The following is a 23,826-nucleotide window of genomic DNA, read 5'->3' as shown; positions in this document are numbered from 1 at the left end:
GTTGGCTTTGTTCTTCCGTGGACATATGTCAGCGGTACTTTGAATGATGGAATACGAGTAATGAAAAAATCAGTGCCTCTCTGTTTTACATTACAGGATGCTGTGACCTTTAATTACTGACCAGAGTGGATCAATCTTACAGTACTCAGATTTTTTAATGCAATCTCTCAAATGGACCAAACTCTCTTGCGACTTGCATAGCTGTGAGCCAACATCTGCAGGAATCCCAGCACCTTGGCCCCTTGTTTTCCCTGCCTGGATCTGACACTGTTGTGAGATCACGGGTATGTGCATGACTGACACTGAGGCTATGTCTACAATGGGAAGGTTTGACCACAAAACATGTTGTCAACATGGAAAAGTCGCCAAAAGTGAAAACCGGTCAAACCAATTTTTCTGCTTCCCGTTGTCAACATTTCATGGCCACATTGCTAGCACCTTGTTGAAAGATAGAGCAAAGCAATGTGGGGAAGCATCCCACAGTGCAATGTTGTGGGAAGGCAGAGCTGATCCTGTGCTTCTTGGGATTCCTTTCTAGCTCTGTGAGCTCTCCATGCTGAGGAATGTCAAAGCAGCCCAGCAATCTCTCCAGTCCTCCTCCTGTAGCATCAGCCTGCCTGCTGCTGTGTTCCTAGCAGGGCTGAACAGAAGCCTTCCAATGATTTGCTCTTTGTTCCCTAGACAGATCCCTCACATGTCAAATATTTCATGGAGCTTTGAAAAGAGGGGCCTTTGGATCTCACACTGCCCCATCGACGGGTCCTAGGCTTGAGCCAAAGCAGAGGATCCATCTTAGCTGACTGCTCTGGGTCCTATCCACATCTCCCCTGACACCTTCAGTGGTGGGGGCTCCATTGCACGAGGGGGTTCTACAGCAGCCAGACTGACCTTGCCATTGATTCGTTGCCTGCTCATCAACTTGAAGCTTTTCTCTCTGGCTTGTGCTCCTGCTCTCACACCCCCAAGCCTGAAAGTCATTCCTCCCTTCCCCCCCCGAGCAATCTCATTTCATGTCCCAGCCGTCACGTCCTCCCACACTGTAACTGCGTGGCACCATCCTCAGATTGTGTTCACCTAATGGTACTCAATAGTAGCAAGAGGTGACTAATGTAATTTTCTGCGTTTAGTCATCTCTACAACATAGATACCCCTCTGTTTCCATCTTAGTGAGCATTTGGGCCTTCCTTCTTATCTAGGGCTGTGTCTAGACTACATGCCTCTGTTGGCAGAGGCACGTAGATTAGACAGATCAGCAAAGGCAAATGAAGCCGCGATTTAAATGATCGCGGCTTCATTTACATTTACATGGCTGCCGCGCTGAGCCGACAAACAGCTGATCAGCTGTTTGTCGGCTCGCGTGCTAGTCTGGATGTTCCCCCTGTCGACATCAAAGCCCTTTGTCGGCAGCCCCGTTATACCTCGTGGAATGAGGTTTACCGGGGCTGCCGACAAAGGGCTTTGATGTCGACAGGGGGAACGTCCAGACTAGCGTGCGAGCCGACAAACAGCTGATCAGCTGTTTGTCGGCTCAGCGCGGCAGCCATGTAAATGTAAATGAAGCCACGATCATTTAAATCGCGGCTTCATTTGCCTTTGCTGAACAAACAAATCTACGTGCCTCTGCCGACAGAGGCATGTAGTTTAGACATACCCTAACTGGCAACTTTTTACAGTGGGTGACTGCTTGAAGAGGAAGATTCTATTTTACCATGTAAGGGAGTCCATTGCCATTCCACTCACACAAGAAAACTTTGGCTAGATGGAATATTTCGATCCTTAGCACCTTTTAAGTCCTGGAGGAATGTCTCCATCAGCACACACGCTTGTTTAGAAAACTGCATCCAACTCCGTCCCAGACTCAAAGCACTGGAAGTCTCCTGACATGGAAGCATTTATATGGGCCAGTCCAGGGCTGCCAGCCCAGTTTTGTTTAACGAATGAGGATTTACTGGACATGTTTTGCAGCCAAACTTTGTGAAGGGGGATGGGGAACGTTGTCAGCATTAGATTCCAGAGGGAGGCCATGTGTTTTCTATCCAGATCTCTCTGACTTACACTTTTCAAAAGACTCAAACCTATGCAGCCAACAATTATTAAACGCACATTGGTAATAGTTCGGTCAAAAGGCAAGGATGCTCTGTAGTTCATGCTGCATTCACTGCTCCACCCTTTCACTCAGTGCTTGCATTTTTTGGCCCTTTGTGGCAGGGGTGAGGAACCTAAGGCCCGGGGTCTGGATGAGGTCCCCAAGGCTTGGAGTTCCTCCCACCCCCACCAGCAATGGAGAGCCTGCGCTGGCACTCCATCCTCCTTCTGTCCCCAGATAGGACTGGTGCAGACAAAATCTATTAGCCTGAGGCTCCCCCCCCCGCCAGGCTCTGGTGTGTGAGGGGAATGTGGGGAGTGTCTCTTTTCTTTTCATTTGGGGGCCATGTCAGTGAGAGTTTGTTGTTATTTTTGCTTCTCACCTGTGTTTGAGGTCCCCGACTGACTTTTCTGTGGGTCAGCAGCCCCCGACCCAAAAAAGGTTCCCCACCTCTGCTCTGTGGTAATCACAGCTCCTTGTTCTGATGTCTCAATGTGTGGTGCTTTAGAACACTGGTTGCCAACATTTTTTATACCACAGACTGGCAAACCCATTCACAAACTTTTAGTGGACTGATAAAATTTTATTTTCATATTCATTATATAAATAATAAATATGCAAATAAAATGTTACCAGTCCGCCAAACCTCATACCCCCCTTCCCTGGCCCTTGCCCCCCCCCCCCCGACCATTGCCCCTGATCCCTTATACACTCCAAACCTGACTCCTGTGCCCCCCATATTCCCAGCCCCTGCCCTGAGCTCCCCCCCCACTTATATTTCTTACTGTAATAAATATTTGTTATTTTCACCCTTCCAGCTGAGTTACTTACGAGCAGGACCATTAGTGGCAACCATTCAGCAGACTCCTATGGGGTCAGGACCAGAACAGGAAGGGGCTGCAGCTCCCTTGGTGGTGTGGACTCTATGTGGCTAGGCTTGGGCAGGCGCCCAGCCTATGAGCACGCGTGGCAGGGAAGTTCCCCATGGCAACACGCGCTGCTGCTAACACGCCTGAGGCCACGGCCGAGCCAGACAGAGGGCATGGGGCGAGCAATGGCTGGACAGCCGCAACCCACCTCTGCTCGAAGTCCTGCGTACGCCCCTCCTGGAAGTGCTGGTGAAATCCAGCATCTAGCCCACGGCTACAATCTCCACCTCTGCCAACAGCCCGGAGGACACTGTCCGCACAGCCTCCTCCACTCCCCCATCTCCTGCCCGCAGGGCTGCGGGCTGCCCCCTCTGCCTCAGTGTGCTGCAGCTCAGCAGCCAGCGGTGCTGGGCCGCGGACCGGCAGTTGGGAACCGCTGCTTTAGAGGACTTTGTGTTGCCATAGCCACCGTTCTATCTATATTTTAAAATGTGTGTTGTTTGCACAAAAACCCCACATTTGTTTGAGTCGTGTATTTTTAGTCAGTTGCTAGTATTCTGAAATTAGTGATATTTGATTCTGGTCAGTTGTTTTGCATGCCAACCAAAGCACTGGAGCTTTGGGGCCGAGTTTTCTTTTAAAGATAGTTTTCATTTCAAGAGGAACATATTGTGCATGTGTGTGTGCATATGTGTGCAGACACGTTAATTTTGCATGACTGGCTTTAATAGCCTGTCAGTTTCCAATTTTTGATCAGATGCAATGACTTTAAATTACACTTGAAACAAATCATAAATTAAAAAATGTTTATTTAAATGAGCCAGGAAAGTACGGCCATGGAATTCCAGGTCTGCTCCTGTTTCCAGTGAAACTCTCAATAAAGGAAGAGGAAGATGGTTTTGTCCCTACATATGTACATTAGGCCTTGTCTATACAGGGGGGCTAATGCACACTCAATCAAGTTAGTCCAATGTGAAACTGGTGTGGGTCATAGTTTGCCCCTTTGCTCTTTGGTGAGATTATATCAGCACTGCTGCAATGTTCTCCGGATGTCTTCCAGCATGTCTGGAACAGCTGTCTGGAGCCATGCAGAGACCCCAGATCTCCTCACCATGTGGAGACAAGCATCTGTGAAACACGTTCTTGGGGTCACATGCCTCACTGACGACACTGACATCAGTCCGTCCAGAAAGAGAGGAAACAGGAACAGAGATGGTCATGGCGTTTTTTGGAATTGGACCCCATGTCACAGAATTCCACAGGCATCCCACAATGCTCAGCGCGAGGCATCCCAGAGTACACCCTGCAAGGGCCACAGGATCCCAACCTGTACGCAACAATGTGAATTGAAAGAGGCCACGCTGTCCTGTGTGCATGCCATTAGCACGGCTGCCATGCTGCGCGTGAACTAATGTACATGAACTCACTTTGGACAAGTCAGTCGAAATCCACAATCAGGGCCTGATTTCCAGAAAGTCCAATTGTCCCTTGCTCCCCTTAGCTGTGACTGGAGTTACAGTTCTCAGCACTTCTGTAAAACAGATCCTTCATTGCTTCCCGCAAAGCAGTCTCCCTTCATGACCACCGGTGAGGTTACATAAAGGGAAACTGCAAGAATTAAAAGGCACCTTCAGCAAAAGGGACTTGGGTCAATGTAGATTCATTCCAAATTCAAGCCCCTCAGCCCCTCCATTCTCCATCCACCAGACTGGGGGCCTGTTATGGGGCAACAGCAGGAGTTGGGCCCCCCACACTCACCATGGCTATAACAAGTGGAGTGATTCAGCCTCCTCCCCTCTGCTCTCCCAAGCTCTGTATCACTCAGGGGAGTGGTGGAGGGGGCTGTGGCCGGTGCTGGGAGATGGGCAGGGGAGTGGAGTAGGCTGCTGAGCCACTTGGCTTACCCCAGCTCCTGCTGCCACGGTGAGTGGGAGAGGCTGCCTCCTGCTGCTGCCCCATGCCAGGCCCCTCAGGTAATCCCCCAGGCCACCCTCTGGCCTGCAGGTCCCATCTATAGGACTTTTGTGGTGGCCGTCGCAGAGCCCCCAAAGCACAGAGCCTGAGGTTGCCACCCCAAACCGTCCTATGGAGAGGACAGTTCTGTTTGCCAGGGCTCAGGACTTCAGCAGGAGTGGGACTGAAGCCCTGATCCCCAGCTCGTGAATATCAGACAGTTGTTATATGTGGCTCAGGGGGCCACTACTTTTGGCTACCCCATAACTATTGCACTTAGAAATAAGTAAGTAAATAAGGAAAAGTTATTTACTTGTTCCCATAACACAAGAACTAAGGGTCACCAAATGAAACTGATAGAAGTTTTTCTTCATGCAGCGCACAGTCAGCCTGTGGAACTCCTTGCCAGAGGATGTTGTGAAGACCAGGATTTTATCAGGGTATCTGTTCCGTTCATTCCCTTTGGGGCATCTGGTATTGGAAGACAGGATACTGGGCTAGATGGACCTTTAGTCTAACACAATATGGCCGTTCTTATGTTCTAACCCTGCACTTTGTCTTCTCACTAAGGAGTTCTGGAGAAAGGGTACAGGCTTTCCAATAGGTTTTACTGCTTGTTTACTCAGCAACAAACATTAGCAATGCAGAGTGGTTGGGTCAAAGGCTGCCCTTTATTGCATGTGTATAGTCACCAGAGAGTATTTGCTTATATGCAGAGAGGGAACTTTCTTATGCAGTTCAGAAGAAACAAACTCACAAAAGATTAACTCACGAGTGGCAGAACATGATATATCCCAAGAAAGGCAGCGGTAAGCCGGACACACTCATATCTGTAATGCTCTTTAAAGGGGTTGAAACAGTAAGAGCAGGACTCAGCAAACATGGTTGCTTTGAATTTCCTGGATTTTTCCTGGTTTTGTTACCAACTCTTCCTTTTAGTCTCCGATTCTTTTTCTCCATCTTTTGTTTCATTTTGCTCTCCATTGTTTGTCTAGGCGTTATAATAGACAGTGGCTGGCTAAGGAGAATGCATTTTGTGTCAGGGTGAAATTCACCTTGTGCAGCACAAGGTCTGTGCACCACTTAAGTCCCATAGGTCTATGTGGGCCTTCTGCACAGTGGTGAATTTCAACCCCCTTGCATAAATATGCACGAGCCGCATCAGAATCACACACTCTGGGGGGGTGAAATTGACTCATGATCAAAGCCAGCACTTGGCCCAATATGCCACTTAACCCCTTTTTAAGGACTTGATCCAAAAGCCGTTGAAGTCTATGGAGGTCTTTTGTGTATGTCTTCACTGCAAAGAAAATCCTGCAGCTGCAGGTCTCAGAACCCAGATCAGCTGATTCAGGCTCCTGGGTCTCAAGCCGCTTGGCTAAAGGTACCAGTGTAGACTTCCAGGCACAGGCTGGAGCCTGGGCTCTGAGACCCTCCCCCCAGCAGGGTTTCAGAACTGGGCTCGAGCCCAAGTGGGACTAAGTCAGTTGACCTGGGCTCTGAGACACGCAGATCAGGGTCTTGTATTGTAAAGATACTTACATGGTGCATGAGAATTGGTGTTAATCACACACTGGAACGAAGTGGGATGGAGAAGTCTCGCTGTGGCCCTGCAAATACAATCAATTTCAGAACACTAACTAACGCTATGCAAATCCTATGAGAACGGCCTGCCAAACCCCAAGAGGGAATTTGGATGCTAAGTTCACTAAAGGCTAATGACCGATCCGATATGAGTGTGTCAAACCTTTCCCATTCTTCCAGTAACCCAATAACAACCAGTGGCAGAGAGTGAGTGGGCTTCATGTCTCCATAGCTGAGGAGATTGTGTTATAAATGATGACTTTGAACTCAGGCCAGTTAATCATTCATTAAAAATGACAGAGGAATTATCACTGGGCTTTGCTTATAGGCGCAGGAACTAGAGGGCTACGTCTAGACTGGCATGATTTTCCAGAAATGCTTTTAACGGAAAAGTTTTCCGTTAAAAGAATTTTCGGAACAGAGCATCTAGATGGCACGGATGCTTTTCCGCAAAAGCACTTTTTGCAGAAAAGTGTCCATGCCAATCTAAACGCACTTTTCCGCAAAAAAGCCCCGATTGCCATTTTCGCGATTGGGGCTTTTTTGCGGAAAACAAATCTCAGCTGTCTACACTGGCCCTTTTGCACAAAAGGACTTTTGCCCGAACAGGAGCAGCATAGTATTTCCGCAAAAAGCACTGATTTCTTACAGTAGGAAGTCAGTGCTTTTGCGGAAATTCAAACGGCCATTGTAGACAGCTGGCAAGTTTTTCCGGAAAAGCGGCTGCTTTTGCGGAAAAACTAGCCAGTCTAGACATAGCCGAGGTGTGTGTGTGGTGAGGTGCTGAAGTACCCTCAGACTCCCAGCCTAGCTCCTGGGATCCCTGCTGCCACCCTGTTCACTGGGTTTTTGTCTGCCAGCCCTGCACCAGGGTCTCTGCTGTCTGCCCCACATGCTGAGGTCCTGGTGCATGAGATGGCAGCCAAGAACCCAGCACCTGGGGTCTTGTCTGCTGGCCCATGTGCTGGGGTTTGCTGTCAGTCTCAGCTGGGGGTGGGGAAGACACGGGTAAGGGGGCCCAGCACCCCCACTTTTAAAAATGTTTCCGTGCCACTGCTACTGGAAAAGGGCATCATATGCAGGGGCTTTTCCGAGGCTTTTCAAGGGGATGGGGGCAGAGGTTCACTGTTACCTCCTCCACATCTCTCTCTTTCTCAGAAGAACACAATCTACCAATATTAACCTGTTACCATGCAGTGCTGCAAACCAGGAGACAGCTGGGGTGTGGAAATTGATGACAGGAAAAAAAAAAAAAACCCAGGAGTGTGGCTGGGGGTGACACAGCTGCACAAAAGCAAGCATTATTCTGGAATGCATCTTCAAGCCGAGATGAGACGTGTCTGGAAAGGATAGCACTGGGGCCTCTTTGGCTGATACAAGTGTCTGGATAAGTTGACACAGAGGGTCCCTTCCAGCTGGATTGCCTTTGAATCTAGGATCTGAAGCTGTGCTGGAGAGTTATGCCAACTGAGAGCTCTAGGCCAAGGCGTTGTTGGGTCCTTATTCTGATCCTGTGAAATCAGCATTAGTGAGGTACAGTGGTGCCGTGAAAATGTGTATCTCTGCTCTCTGCAGCTGACAAATGGCCAGTCCAGGGCAGGTCCCCTAGGCTTTGCCTCTGACATTGCAAGTTCACAGATCCAAATATAATGTTTGCCTTCAATGGGACTGCTTACAGTCTTAAAATATAGCATGTGCTTAAATGCTTTGCTGGATTAGGGCCAGAGTGCTAAGCATCTTCTGGGATCGTGCCTAGTCCATCCACCAGAAAGAGTATCATTGCTCCCCCTTTCCATGCTGGAGTCTTGCCACTTTTGGTCTTGCCAGGTAGCTGGATAAGCAGCAGCTCCTGCATTCAGTGCCAAGCCCACAGCTGAACCCTGTCACTTCTGGCCATCTGGCTTTTGTTCCTGTAAGTTTTAAAGGTACCAAACAACTCATTGGAAGCACTAAGTATTTATTTGCTCTTTAACATGATGTATTAACCCCACATGCAAAGAGCCATTGTTCCTTTCGTGTATATCAAACAAGGGTCTGGACCCTGCAGCAGCTAAATGTGATAAAAATCTGGCATTTTTTCAAATAGCAAAGTTTGCATCACACTTCAGCAGCTGCACAAAACTGGATCATTGTTATTGTTTACAGCTCCCATCAGAAAAAAAACCCTCCTACTGCTGAATGTCATTTAATGTTTTGACAATTGCTGAAATATTCAAGCTGTCTGAACTAGAAAAGGCAGAGGAAGAAGATGATAAAATACCAGTTTGTGGCTATAACTTCTGCATTATGCACAGTTCACCTGGTTCCAGCAATAACAATCTATCCACTTTGGAGACAATGAAAGTACAATCTTTGCTACCAGATCATCAGCCTTTTCCTGCTTGCATTTTACTGCAGTGAGCTTATATCTTCTCTTCCTAAGGGCTTGTCTTTACTATGCAGTGGATTGATGCTGCAGCGATCGATTTATTGTGTCTGCTTAGACGTGATAAATTGTTTTCTGAGCGCTCTCCTATTGACTCCGATACTCCACCAGAGTTGATGGGAGAGCAGCCCCCACTGGCCTTACTGTACAGAAGATAACGCGATAAATCTCGACTTCAGGTATGCTATTTGCATAGCTGAAGTTGCATACGCTAGATCGAAGAGGGAGGGGTTTGTGTAGACAAGGCCTTACTCTCAGCAGCATGTTACTTTTAATGCCTACCTATTCATGCAATAGCAGGACAGGTCTTTATCAAGTTTAAGCATGTGATGGATGGTACCAACAAAATGTGGGACTAATTTACAAACATACAGGGTACGTCTAAACTATGTGGCTCCGTCGACGCAGCCATGTAGATTAGTTTTCATGAAAAAGGCAAATGAAGCGCTGATTTAAATAATTGCCGCTTCATTTAAATCAAAATGACTGCCGCGCTGTGCCGATCAGCTGATTGTTGGCTTAGCGTGGTAGTCTAGACAGGGATCTGCCGACCCCAGAACACTTTGTCAGCAGATCTTTTATGCCTTGTTCACGTTCACGAGGCATAAAGGATCTGCTGACAAAGCGTTCTGGGGTCGGCAGACCCCCGTCTAGACTACCACGCTGCGCCGACAATCAGCTGATTGGCACAGCGCAGCGGCCATTTTTATTTAAATGAAGCGGCGATTATTTAAATCGCCGCTTCATTTCCCTTTGCCGTCCTGACTAATCTACATGGCTCCGTCGACGGAGCCATGTAGTTTAGACACACCCACAATTATTAAGATTGTGCACTAGTTTGGGCATGTAAATGTATGCTTATTGTGCATACAAATTTGTATGTCTACTTTAATTTTTTAATCTCTGCCACATTTTCAAATATGATAAGGTCAACATTTCCAGAAAAATGTTGTGTTGCAGTTATGATGATAGCACAAGCTCGGGTGGCAATTGCTATTGCAAATCACCACTTGCACATTTAATGGATCATTTTTAGGTATCATACCTATGGTAACGAATAGGAATGATACCTAAATTAGGTATCACACACATGCTCAAATTAGGCATGCAACTGCATATGTACTTTTAGGTCTAGGTGTACAAGAGTAACTGTAAAATGCAGTTGCATGCCTAGAGATTTTGAAATGTGTCCTTAGCATGCTCCACTATACAGGAAGCCCCAACTTACACAAACAAGTTGTGTTCCAAAAGTTTGTTTGTAAGTTGGCTGTTTGGAATTTGGAATGCATTTTCCCATTAAAAATGTTGTAAATTGTGGTTAGGTTCCCAGACTAGCACACAAAAGCTTATTTAACCCATAATATAGCTGAAATCTACTATATATTTGAGAGAACTTGTCTGTGAGTCTATGTATCTCTCTGTCTATTCAGGAATTCCTCCTAAACAGAAAAGCTAGGACCACCAAATTCGGTATACAGCTTCCTCTTATCATAATTTAAAGCAAGGTCAGGGTTTGGTTGTGTCAGGAAAATAGGATGTGCCTGGAATAGGATTGCTTCTCAGAGAACCATACAGAAAAAAGGAAGAATCACCAGTTAAAGTGAGTGACTCTGGTGGTCTCCTCCTTAATCCGGGACTGCCTCAGCCCCAAGCCTCTCATGCCCCAGGGACCCTTTAAGGGGGGGATGGGACTCTGAAGCTCCCCACCCCCCACGATTTGTATGGGAACATTACTGGCTGTTCCCCTTCATCAGAGAGCAAGGGAAAAGTGCAATTTGCTGCATTCCTCACTCTGACTGGGGAGCGCAGGGGGCAGATGCTCCAGCTGGACCTGGACTTGCTCCAGCTGGGGGACATGTACCCTTCCCCTTGGCTGTGCCTGCTGAAGCTTCATTTTCGCGATTGGGGCTTTTTTCGCGATCGGGGCTTTTTTGCGCAAAACAAATCTGAGCTGTCTACACTGGCCCTTTTGTGCAAAAGCTTTTGCGCAAAAGGACTTTTGCCCGAACGGGAGCAGCATAGTATTTCTGCAAGAAGCACTGATTTCTTACATGAGATCGTCAATGTTCTTGCAGAAATTCAAGCCGCCAGTGTAGACAGCTGGCAAGTTTTTCCGCAAAAGCAGCTGCTTTTGTGGAAAAACTTGCCAGTCTAGACACAGCCATAGGGGAGTTGTTAGCTTGATGGGCTAGTATGAAAGTTGAACTTTAACAATGTTTTACCCACTGTTTTGGGGGAAAAGTTACAAACATTTCAGTGTATAATTCACACATGTGTGAATATTTTATATGGTACAAAAATGGGCTTGACAGCTTGGCCCAAGCCCTGTAATGCTGGTACCCATTTTTTTAGTAATAGTTTTTAGTAACCCCCACATTGGGCTAGCTCCTGCCCCAATGTTCTTGCACTCTAAAAAGGCAAAACAGACAGGTGGGGGCAGGGAATACACACCAGTAAGTTACCTCTAGCTATTCCGACTATGCTTTTATTTCCTCAGCCAACCAATTCAGAGTTCATCAGATACCTCTTCAAATTCTTCATGGAGCCTCACGCTCATTTTCTTTGGATGTGATTGGCGCTGGGCTCTCCTCACCCAGAGAGACCCCAGAGACTGGCCAGCCCTTTGACCAAGAGTCCTTATACGTGACACACAGTCCTCGCTGGTCATTAGGTACAGTAGAGGGTTCAGGGCACTATTGAAGCTAGCCAGGCCCCGAGTCACCTGATAGAAGACATAGATGTTTTTTGTGGCCTGGGTGCAGAAGCCCTGGAGTTGCCAGCTTCGGGACAGCAAATTAAGGTTCCTGAAGACATGGTATGGGAGGAAGCAGACAGAGAACAGGACCATCACCAGCACCACCAGCTTGATGCTCCTCCTCTTGAGGTTTGGGTCCACATTTTCATTCCTCCAGAGGACCACCACCACGTGGCAGTAGCACCCAATGATTATGAGGAAGGGGACGACAAAGCCCGTCATGGTTACAGCCAGGATGTAGGGCAAATAGGTGTCCAGGTTCTCATGACCTGTTGTATCATGACACCGTGTACCAGAGGTATCTGTTTTGCTGAAGAAAAAATCAGGAGATACCTGGATGATGACCCATCCCCAGACCAAGGCACTGAGCTGTAAGGAGGGGCCCAGGGTCTGGCACCTACCTAGCATCTTCAGTGGGTGCACGATGCCCAGGTAGCGGTGGACGCTGATGCAGGTCAGGAAGCCAATGCTGGCATAGAGATTGAGGTGGAAGAGGGCCCGTGTCAGCCTGCAGCAGCCTTTCCCAAAGAGCCACACGCCCCCCTGGAGATAATAGGTCACCAGGAAGGGCAACGTGATCACATAGAGTAGGTCTGCCACCCCCAGGTTGCACACCAGCACACTGAGGGTGCTCCAGCTGCTCCTCCGGGACCCGGCACACAGATTCCACAGGCCCAGCCCATTCGCCAGCAGTCCCAGCAGGCACACGATGAGGTACACAGCCGACAGGTAACGGTTAGTGAAAGTCCGGTTAATTGGACACATGGTGGAGACAGTCGTGCTGAGGCTGAAATTGGTGGTGTCAGAGACCGAGACAACTTCCTCCTCCTGCATGGGTACCAGTTAGTGCACAGGGTTCTGGGAGAAGCAGAGAGGAGGTTGTTGCCACAGGGGAACAGCTGATGCAGTTGGGGCTGTGGGACCTAAGTGGGCAGGATGGGATGTCCAGGACTTTGAGGGGGACGCAGGGGTGGTTCCTCAGTCTTTAAGAGGGGACAGGAGAAGATCCCAGAACCCCGAGGGAGGGGTGGAGTGGGGATGCCTGAGTCCCTAACAGGATCAGGTGGGGATCCCCAGAGCCCTATGCGGAAGGGGTTGGGTAGGGACTCCAGAGTCCCTGAGGGGAAGAATAAAGGGCTCCCCAGAACTCTGGGGGAGGGCTTAGGTGGGGATGGCCGAGTCCCCAAAGGGATCCCCAGAGCCCTATGCGGAAGGGGCTGGGGGACTCCCCAAAATCCTGGGGAGGGGCAAAGTGAGGGTGCCGGGTCCCTAAGGGGGAGAACGAGGGGTGCCCCAAAATTCTGGGGGAGGGGCAAAGTGAGGGTGCCGGGTCCCTAAGGGGAAGGACGAGGGGTGCCCCAAAACTCTGGGGGAGGGGCAAAGTGAGGGTGCCGAGTCCCTAAGGGGAAGGACGAGGGGCGCCCTAAAACTCTGGGGGAAGGGCTAGGTGAGGGTACCGGGTCCCTAAGGGGGAGGACGAAGAGCACCCTAAAACTCTGGGGGAGGGGCTAGGTGAGGGTGCTGGGTCCCTAAGGGGGAGGACGAGGGGCACCCCAAAACCCGGGAGGAGGGGCTAGGTGAGGGTGCCGGGTCCCTAAGGGGGAGGACGAGGGGCGCCCCAAAACCCGGGAGGAGGGGCTAGGTGAGGGGGCCAGGTCTCTAAGGGGGAGGACGAGGGGCGCCCCAAAACCCGGGAGGAGGGGCTAGGTGAGGATGCCGGGTCCCTAAGGGGGAGGACGAGGGGCGCCCCAAAACCCGGGAGGAGGGGCTAGGTGAGGGGGCCAGGTCCCTAAGGGGGAGGACGAGGGGCGCCCCAAAACCCGGGAGGAGGGGCTAGGTGAGGATGCCGGGTCCCTAAGGGGGAGGACGAGGGGCGCCCCAAAACCCGGGAGGAGGGGCTAGGTGAGGGGGCCGGGTCCCTAAGGGGGAGGACGAGGGGCGCCCCAAAACCCGGGAGCAGGGGCTAGGTGAGGGGGCCGGGTCCCTAAGGGGGAGGACGAGGGGCGCCCCAAAACCCGGGAGCAGGGGCTAGGTGAGGGTGCCGGGTCCCTAAGGGGGAGGACGAGGGGCGCCCCAAAACCCGGGAGGAGGGGCTAGGTGAGGGGGCCGGGTCCCTAAGGGGGAGGACGAGGGGCGCCCCAAAACCCGGGAGCAGGGGCTAGGTGAGGGGGCCGGGTCCCTAAGGGGGAGGACGAGGGGCGCCCCAAAACCCGGGAGCAGGGGCTAGGTGAGGGGGCCGGGTCCCTAAGGGGGAGGACGAGGGGCGCCCCAAAACCCGGGAGCAGGGGCTAGGTGAGGGGGCCGGGTCCCTAAGGGGGAGGACGAGGGGCGCCCCAAAACTCTGGGGGAGGGGCTAGGTGAGGGGGCCAGGTCCCTAAGGGGGAGGACGAGGGGCGCCCCAAAACCCGGGAGCAGGGGCTAGGTGAGGGGGCCGGGTCCCTAAGGGGGAGGACGAGGGGCGCCCCAAAACCCGGGAGCAGGGGCTAGGCGGGGATCCCCAGAGCGCTGCGCGGGCGGGCAGGTGCTACCTTGGTCCCCGCGAGATGCTCCGGGCGCTGCGGGCTCCGGGCCCGGCTCCCCGCACTGTGCCCCGCCTCAGGCGCAGAAACGCGGCCACCGCCGCCGGCCGGCTCCGCTCGTGGCTCGGTGACCCGACGGCCCGAGGCTGGCAGTGGGCGGGGGGAGGCGGAGGCTCCGCGAGCGGCAGCGGGGGGTGGGACCGGGGCGGGCAGGGGGTCCGGGGGCAGGCGGGGGGGGGGGGGGACAGTCCAAGAGGGAGGTTCCCAAAAGACGCGCACGGGAGCGGGGCGCTGCCCCGGGGACTGGCAGACGGGGGGGGGGGGGTTAAGTCCCAAGAGCCGCCCCTCACCCGTGAGCCAGGAGCTGCATCTGCTGCGACCCCCCCCCCCATCCCACGGAGCTTTGTCAGCAGCACAGACAGAGCCACCTCCCCCCTTCACTCGCGCCGATTCCAGCGGGGCTACGGGGGGGGGGGCACTAAGGAGAAATATTGCCCCCCGTGGTAGAAAAGCTAATACTGCCCCCCCCCCCTTGAGACACCCTGGGCCCTACACAATTGCTGAGTGTGCGTATGCCTAGGGGAGGGTCTGTTCTTGCCAAGGATTGGCACCAAAATGACAGCAGGCTGGTGGCATGCAGGCTGCAGTCTCCTGCTTGCAGTGGGGGTCATAGTCCGGAAATGCCTGCTGGCAACCCAAGGCTCACCCATGGGCTGTTTGGGGCATGCCAACTGTGGTCATTTCATTTTTGCATTTGAAGCAACGATCCAAGGAGGCAGAGGAAACTGAATATAATTTGTCTCTGTTACTCAGAGCCAGCCCCCCACCTCCTCCACCCTGAGATATTTTTGATGCAAGCACCCAGGAGCTACACAGCATGTGTCTAAGCTATTTCTGCTGCAAACTCTCACCTGTCAGCTCTGACGGGGCAGGAGCTGGAGGCTGACAAAAAGATTTTTCTAAATCAGGCGTTCATCTCCTCATCTCATACAACCAGAGATGTTAGAGATGGAGATGCCCCATTAGGTCCCAACCCATCCATCCCCTCTATGGGCTGGGAAGGATTATTCCATATGGTCTATTCCCTATTTGTTTTGTCCAGACCAGTTTCAAATTACTTGAATCACCACCTTGCCTTACAGTCTATGTCACCAGCCAGTAGGATAGTCTCATCAGGGACTATTTCCCAGAGAGAAAGAGACAGAGAGAAAGAGAGAAAGAGAAGTGGGCAGGCCAGAGCGGAACATCCATGAGTAATTTCTGTACCATTGTGTGCAGATGTGGTCCCCTCATCTCAGAAAAGATACCTTGATACTGGAAAAAGTTCAACAAATGCAACAAAATTATTAGGGGTATGGAACGGCTGCTGTATTAGGAGAGATTAAGAAGACTGGCCATTTCAGCTTGGGAAAAAGGACAGCTAAGGGGGGATATGACAGAGGTCTACAAAATCATGACTGATGTGGAGAAAATGGATAAAAAAGAGTTGTTTACTTCTTCCCATAATACAAGAAGTAGGGGGCACAAAATGAAATGAATAGGTAGCAGGATTAAAACAAAAGGAAGTACCTCTTCACACAACATACAGTCAACCTATGGAACACCTTGCCTAGGGATGTTGTAAAAGCCAAGACTATAACAAAAAACAGGACTATGTAGCACTTTAAAGACTAACGAGATGGTTTATTAGGTGATGAACTTTTGTGGGCCAGACCCACTTCCTGTTTTTTGTTTCAGCTAGACTAGGCTAACACGGCTACATTTCTATTACAAGACTATAACAGGATTCAAAAAAGAACTAGATCCATTCATGGAGGATAGGTCCAGCAATGGCTATTAGCCAGGATGGGCAGGAATGTGGTTCCTAGCCTATGTTTTGTCAGATGCTGGGAATGAGTGACGGAGGATGGATCACTTGATGATCACCTGTTTTGTTCACTCCCTCTGGGGCACCTGGCATTGGCCACTGTCAGAAGACAAAATACGGGGCTAGATGGGCCTTTGGTCTGACTCAATATAGTCATTCTTATGTTCAGAGACGAGACCAAAATTCCATCAACATTTACCAGGGATGATCCATCTGGAGAGAGAGCAGAGGTGAGAAACTTGAACAGAAGCAGTGTCCTTGGGGTGGGGTTACACATTGGTACGGCAGAGGGAAGGAACCTCAGCAAGTCCGAGTTAATTACCAAATGATGGGAAGAGTAAGGAAGGAAATAGTGGAAAACAAGTAGGGCTCCAGAGCTCAGCAGAATGCACTGGTAATGGCCATGCCACAGCTAGGTGGTGGCCACAGGACCCTATGTTTAATGTCATGTTTAAGATGTTGCATAATAAAGTCAGGGAAAGTATAGAAATAGAGCAATACAAAGTACACGTTTCTGTATTTATTATGTTAAAGAGAAGAAATGAAAGCTGCCTAAGTGCTGCTCTATAAGCCACTCTTCCACCAAAAGCAGGGTGTTAACAATTCAGGAAATTAACCTGCATAAAAACAATTCCAAAGAAAAATGCTACTTACCAAAAGGTACCAAAAATTCAGGCCTCACTCAGTCGTAGAGACTATCATCCAATGTTTGTACTCTGTATGGCTGATAGATATTGTGCTTTTAATTTATGATTTCAACAGGAAGCAAAAGATCACTATCTTTAACTACCAGCTAACAGGTTGCGGTAAAATAAATAAATAAATACATAAAATCCTATAGGGAAATACATCTGAGTGCGTTGAAGAAAAAAGGGCAAAATGAATGGCTTTTACCAGAATAATTTTAAAATTAAAATGAATCCTTTTAAAAAAAAAGTTAAAATCTAATCCCTTTGATTCATCGGGCTATGTCTAGTGTTAGTGTCAAAAGGAAAGCAAACTATTGCTAAGCATTACTTCTCCTCCCCCTCGAATCTGTAAGTGGGAGGCAGTAGGAGAAGAAATGAAGGTGTTGAGGATAATTTTATCCTTAGATGAAATTCAAGTATTAATATTGTTACTTGCATATTTGTAGTGGCCAATTGCAGTCACAAACTTTGGGGTGTGAATTAGTTGCTGTGCGTCGTGATTCTAAAAACAGGTGTCAAGTTAGTTGTGATTTCAGATGTACCATGTTTGGTAAAAGAAACCACAACGTATATTCTTTCTGTTTTACACAGGAAGTAGCAGCTTCCTGAAAAATGCAGCTGCCATTGTTACCCACAATCTAGTCGTAGTTTATTCTCTTTGGAGAAAGAAGGCTTCATCCCAAGAAAACTGGGCCACCCAGCTAGACCACTAACTAAGTCAGTATGGATTTCCTGGTCGGGACTTTGCTCACCTGATGAAGCTGATTGCGGTGGGTCACCCGACAAAAGGAAATGCAACTGTACAAAAGAAGTATCGTTGTCATCATCAGTCATTTTAGAGAGAGGGAAAAGAATAAAAACAGAAGAGGTGGATCCTGGATACCACAGATGACTTTGATTTAAGCTCAAAGGGTATGTCTACACTGCCACCTGAGTTCGAACTAGGGTGGTTAATGTAGGCATTCAAACTTGCACATGAAGCCTGGGATTTAAATATCCTGGGCTTCATTTGCATGTTCCCGGGTGGGCTCCATTTTTAAATGCCCCATAGTTCGAAAAACCTGCTGGCAAGGAGGTTTAACGGTAGTTCGAATTAGGAACTTTAATTCGAACTACCTAGTCCGTGCCGCGTGTAGCCGCGGGCAGGTAGTTCGAACTATGGGTATTTAAAAATGGCACCCGCCCAGGAACATTCAAATGAAGCCCGGGATATTTAAATCCTGGGCTTCATTTGCAAGTTTGAATGTCTACATTAGCCACCCTAGTTCAAACTAGGGTTGCTGTGTAGACATACCCAAAGAGTGATTCACTCAATGTGCAGCAGCAGTCAAAAAAGCAAGCAGAATTTGATGAATCAATTAAAAAAGGGATAGAGAATAAGACAGAAAACATCTTATTGTCTCTATATAAATCCATGGTATGCCCACAACTCGAATACTGCATACAGATATGGTTGCTTCATCTCAAAAAAGATACCCTGGCATTGGAAAAAGTTCAGAAAAAGTTCAGAAAAATGATTAGAGGTTTGGAATGGGTGCCATATGAAGAGAGATTAAAAAGACTTGCACTTTTCAGCTTAGAAAAGAGGAGACTAAGGGAGGATATAATAGAGGTCTATAAAATCTTGACAAGCATGGAGAAAGTGAATAAGTAAAAGTTATTTACTTGTTCCCATAATGTAAGAAGTAGGGGGTCACCAAATGAAATTAATAGGTAGCAGGTTTAAAACAAACAAAAGGAAGGTTTTCTTCACACAGTGCACAGTCAACCTGTGGAACTCTTTGCCAGAGAATGTTGTGAAGACCAGGACTTTAACAGGGTTCAAACAAGAACTAGATAAATTGATGGAGGTTAGGTCCATCAATACTTATTAGCCAGAATGAGTAGGAATGGTATCCCTAGCTTCTGTTCATCAGGGGCTAGGAATGGATGACAGGAGAGGGATCACTTGAAGGTTACTTGTTCTGTTCACTCCATCTGGGGCATCTGGCATCTGTTAGAAAACAGGGTACTGGGCTAGATGGACCTTTGGACTGATGCAGTATGGCCATTCTTATTCAGAGTGGAGAGGAAACTGAGGCAAGGAAGAGCCAGAGGTGTTTTATTGTTTTGTCTAGCTCTGTGTTTCTCTTGTGCTATCTAAAGTGAAGAGTGATTGGTCTGGAAACCTCTCCAACACGTGTCTAGTTGGTTTGGGAGCCTTTACAAAGTCTCTTGTGTTATGTGCTTTAACTGTCGTTAGAGAATTGAACTTGTGAATCTGATTGCCCACAAGGCTAGAGCACCGGGAAAGAATGTGCAAAAGCTCCTGGGGTGTCTTGAGGGAGGTCCTAGGGGATTGGGGTAGCTAGTCTGTGAGGTTCTGTGATGGAGCAAGGATCAGAATCTGTGCCCAGGAAGGAGGCCAGAAAGGCCAGGGAGAGTCAATGCTGCAGCCTAAACCGAGGGACACTTAAGAGCACACGGGTCTAACATGCTGGGATGCAAACACAGTAGCCTGGTGAACGTCCTCAAAGGAAGCTTTACTTGGGCTGTGACATGTAGAAATTAGATCTAGAGAAGAGAATCCAAGCAAAAGCAGGAAGGTGCCCTATTGCACGTCCTCACAATTTGCTTAAGTTTGTGAGATGTCACCTAAGTACTGGCAGAGGTTGGGCTCCCTTATTTCAGTGTTTTTCAACTTTTTTTTTTATAAAGTACCCCCTTTAAAAAAATTCTAAGTACCCCCAGTACCTAGAGTTTTCAGACACACAACTTTTTTTTTCTACCATTGCAACACATTTGTTTAAACAACTTAATCATAGCTGGGCGGGCGATGAAATTTTTGGGTGTAAAAAGTACAAAAATAATAAAGCACTGTAAGCTTAAAGCAAAAATTCAGATTTCTCCAAATTTCAGTTGCGTTGATGTACCCCCGGACTTCTCTCAATTTCCCCAGAGGGTACTCATACCTCTGGCTGAGAAACACTGCCCTAGATAAGAGGGTGTGCCAAATTGGTACTAATTGCAGGCATATGTGTGGGATTCAAATAGACAACAGCTGCTTTGCTGAGCTGAAATAGTGCTGCAGGAGGCTATGGATTATGGAATGATTATGTGATAATGTCTAGTTGCTAGGAGCAACCCCCAACAAAGGTTCTCTGGCTGACTCTTGATAGGAGGGAATGTAAAGTCCTTACCAGAGCCAGTTCCACTATTGTGGGCCAAAGTTTGCCTGATAGTAGAGGCATAGATAGCTGGAACTTTGACACAACAAACCTGGAAAACAACTCCTGGTCTTTCACAGTGTTACCTGCCCTCCCTCGCTGCTAGGGGATTCCAATAGTGATCCTTGGTTATCTGAGAGTTGACAGATAGAAAGGGTTAGATCAGAGTTGTCTCCATCCTTAGCTCACTGCTTTTATGAGTAATGCTTTTTACTAATGCTAGCAAATTTGGTGCAGTCCCAGACTATTCAGGTGATAGGTTCAAGGCCATTTACCCACCAGTTCAAGGTACTAAAGGAAGTGATTGCAAATAATCTGATGTAATGAGCATTTCAGTGCCAGCCTTTTCCTAGTACAGTATTGCTAACCTGTGGTGTGGTGTGCTACCCCTTTAAGGAATAGTCTGAAGCTCACAGCCGTGAGAGGGCAGGTGCGATCAAAGAGCATCCTGCCGCAGCCTGGGGCTGGGCTATATAAACAGGAAAAGGAAGCTGCATGAGGGTGGGTTATTATTGCAGGGTGTAGATAGTCAGGGCTTGAGACTAGCACCTAGGTATTTTTTTTCTCTGACGGTAAGTTTGGTTGGTCTGATCTAAGGGCCTTATGAACAGGGTTAGGTTTCTCCTGCTTGGCCTAGCAGCATCCAAAAGAAAGGGAGAAAGCCTGCCTGGGTCCCAAAACAATAAGGCTACGTCTACACTGCAGGCTTCTTGAGCAAGAACGGCCATTCTTGCGCAAAAACTTGTGGAGCGTCTACACTGCATGCATGTTCTTGCACAAGTCAATTTATAGTAAAGCGTTGGAACAGAGGGCTTCTTGCGCAAGAGTTATTCCTCTCCTCACAAGGAATAAGCCCTCTTGCGTAGGAGCTCTTAGAATCATAGAATCATAGAATATTAAGACTGGAAGGGACCTCGAGAGGTCATCAAGTCCAGTCCCCTGCCCTCATGGCAGGACCAAATACTGTCTAGACCAGTGGTCCCCAACCTTTTGGGGTTGCCGGGCGCCAGGGGGCGTGGCCGTTCGCCCGCCGGGTGCCGGGGGGGGAGCCGGGGGCGGGCCCCCCCCATAGCTGGGGGCGGCCCCCCCCCATAGCCACATGCCAGGGGCTGGTGCTCTCCCATCAAGCGCCGCGCGCCGGGGCCGGCGCTCTCTCCCCCCCCCCCCCAAGCGCCGCGAGCCCGGGCCGGCGCTCTTTCCCCCCTCCTTCCCCCAAGTGCCGCGCGCCCGGGCCGGCGCTCTTTCCCCCCTCCCTCCCCCAAGCGCCGCACGCCCGGGCCGGCGCTCTTTCCCCCCTCCCTCCCCCAAGCGCCGCGCGCCCGGGCCGGCGCTCTTTCCCCCCTCCCTCCCCCAAGCGCCGCGCGCCCGGGCCGGCGCTCTTTCCCCCCTCCCTCCCCCAAGCGCCGCGCGCCCGGGCCGGCGCTCTTTCCCCCCTCCCTCCCCCAAGCGCCGCGCGCCCGGAGCCGGCGCTAGCGCTTCCTCCCCCCGCAAGCGCCGCGCGCCCGGGGCCGGGGCCGGCGCTCTCTCCCCCCCATGCACCGCGGGGGCTGAATCCGCGGCGTCCCCGGGGCCGGCGCTCACCGTGCGCCACGCGCCCGGGGCGGCTCCGGCACCGCGCATGCGCCACGTGCCCGGGGCCAGGCCAGCCCTGAGCACTTGGCGGGCGCAGAGAAATGTCCCCGCGGGCGCCATGGCGCCCGCGGGCACCGTGTTGGGGACCACGGGTCTAGACCATCCCCGATAGACATTTATCTAACCTACTCTTAAATATCTCCAGAGATGGGGATTCCACAACCACCCTGGGCAATTTATTCCAGTGTTTAACCACCCTGACAGTTAGGAACTTTTTCCTAACGTCCAACCTAAACCTCCCTTGCTGCAGTTTAATCCCATTGCTTCTTGTTCTATCCTCAGAGGCCAAGATGAACAAGTTTTCATCCTCCTCCTTATGACACCCTTTTAGATAACTGAAAACTGCTATCATGTCCCCCCTCAATCGTCTCTTTTCTAAACTAACCAAACCTAATTCCTTCAGCCTTCCCTTATAGGTCATGTTCTCTAGACCTTTAATCATTCTCGTTGCTCTTCTCTGGACCCTCTCCAATTTCTCCACATCTTTCTTGAAATGCGGTGCCCAGAACTGGACACAATACTCCAACTGAGGCCTAACCTGCGCAGAGTAGAGTGAAAGAATGACTTCTCGTGTCTTGCTCACAACACACGTGTTAATGCATCCCAGAATCATGTTTGTTTTTTTGCAACAGCATCACACTGTTGATTCATATTTAGCTTGTGGTCCACTATAACCCCTAGATCCTTTTCTGCCGTACGTCTTCCTAGACAGTCGTTTCCCATTCTGTATGTGTGAAACTGATTGTTCCTTCCTAAGTGGAGCGCTTTGCATTTGTTGTTATTAAACTTCATCCTGTTTACCATTTCTCCAATTTGCCCAGATCATTTTGAATTATTACCCTACCCTCAAAAGCAGTTGCAACCCCTCCCAGCTTGGTATAATCTGCAAACTTAATAAGCGTACTTTCAATGCCAATATCTAAATAATTGATGAAGATATTGAATAGAGCTGGTCCCAAAACAGACCCCTGCGGAACCCCACTTGTTATACCTTTAAAGCAGGATTGAGAACCATTAATAACTACTCTCTGAGTATGGTTATCCAGCCAGTTATGCACCCACCTTATAGTAGCCCCATCTAAGTTGTATTTGCCTAGTTTATTGATAAGAATATCATGCGAGACCGTATCAAATGCCTTACTAAAGTCTGGGTAAACCACATCCACCGCTTCTCCCTTATCCACAAGACTCATTATCCTCTTGTGCAAGAAGGCATTGTGGACAGGCAACAGGGGTTTCTTGCGCAAGAAACCTATGGCTAAAATGGCCATCAGAGCTTTCTTGCACAAGAGAGCATCCACACTGCCATGACACTCTTGCACAAAAGCACATGGCAGTGTGGACGCACTCTTGCGCAAGACCTTTCGCACAAGAACTCTTGTGTAAAACAGTACATGCACAAGAAGGCTGCAGTGTAGATGTAGCCTAAGAGAACTAAGAACTCTGGTAGCTGAAGTTGGTTTGGAGGCCTTCTTGTAGGGGACTTTTTGTTAGTTTGATTTTTGTCCTCCCACTTCTAGGATTCTGTGACCAATCCCAACTGTTCAAAAATCATAAGCCATGCTCCATTCCAAGAATGAATTCTGATTTTTGTGTCATTTACAAGTTCAATACTATCACCTTGGGCTTGTATACAGATCTTAACTGGTTAATGCACTACCAAGGCAATTTCCTGCCTTTGATATTTCCATTTCCACATCAAATGCTGTGAATGAGACACATCCAGCCTGGCTTAATTAGCTTTATTAACACTAGTCCTGATCTTTTGCTGTCGTCTATACCCTGTATTCTGTATTTCCACTCCAACTTATCTGATGAAGTGGGTTTTACCCACAAAAGCTCATGACCTAATAAATTTGTTAGTCTCTAAGGTGCCACGGGACTGCTCATTTTTAAAGTTGAAGACTACAGCCTCTCCCCGTGTTACGAACGAGTTAGGACCAAACACTTGGCCGTAACTCGATCTGTTTGTAACTCAGACCCCACTGAGTTACATAGCGACCGCGCTGTTCGTAAGAGCAGGTCGCGTTCGTAACTCAGGGACCACTTTGGTCATAAATGCGAACGGTTGTAACTCGACCGTTCACAACTCGGGGACCGGCTGTAATAGTGCTACCCTTCTGAGACAAAAATCAGGAGATTTTAAAGAACAGTACATTAGAGGTTCTGCTTTGCCTTCTGGCTTTCGGCATGAAGGGTCACCTTTTCAAGCTTTTCTCCACAACCATCAGGACTAGAAAC

At 49.3% G+C, this 23,826-nt stretch overlaps 1 protein-coding gene across 3 annotated transcripts; it reads right to left on the bottom strand.

Annotated features, from left to right (window-relative positions):
• Positions 1 to 2,914: 2,914 nt before the first annotated feature.
• On the bottom strand, positions 2,915 to 17,224 carry LOC102453094 (P2Y purinoceptor 1-like). 3 transcript variants are annotated; one of them, XM_075901257.2, is made up of 3 exons: positions 14,201 to 14,396; positions 11,380 to 12,530; positions 2,915 to 6,518 (listed from the first exon to the last, which is right to left on the bottom strand). In XM_075901257.2, exon 2 carries the CDS (start codon positions 12,504 to 12,506, stop codon positions 11,424 to 11,426), a length of 1,083 nt encoding a protein of 360 aa, XP_075757372.2. In that variant the 5' UTR covers positions 12,507 to 12,530; positions 14,201 to 14,396; the 3' UTR covers positions 2,915 to 6,518; positions 11,380 to 11,423. The 3 variants fall into 3 exon arrangements, with proteins under 3 accessions (XP_075757372.2, XP_089625833.1, XP_089625832.1); XM_089769707.1 differs by lacking the exons at positions 2,915 to 6,518; positions 14,201 to 14,396 and adding an exon at positions 16,713 to 17,224 and having other exon boundaries at positions 9,638 to 12,530; XM_089769706.1 differs by lacking the exon at positions 2,915 to 6,518 and having other exon boundaries at positions 9,639 to 12,530; positions 14,201 to 14,395.
• Between the last annotated feature and the right edge of the window lie 6,602 nt (positions 17,225 to 23,826).

This window comes from Pelodiscus sinensis, chromosome 17 (assembly GCF_052426305.1).
Source record: "Pelodiscus sinensis isolate ZL-2025 chromosome 17, ASM5242630v1, whole genome shotgun sequence".
Taxonomy (NCBI): Eukaryota; Metazoa; Chordata; order Testudines; family Trionychidae; genus Pelodiscus; species Pelodiscus sinensis.
This window is presented reverse-complemented; position numbering and strand designations above follow the sequence as displayed.

Coding starts and splice junctions, on each gene's coding strand:
- LOC102453094 (XM_089769707.1), bottom strand. CDS start 12,506: ATGCAGGAGGAGGAAGTTGTCTCGGTCTCTGACACCACCAATTTCAGC.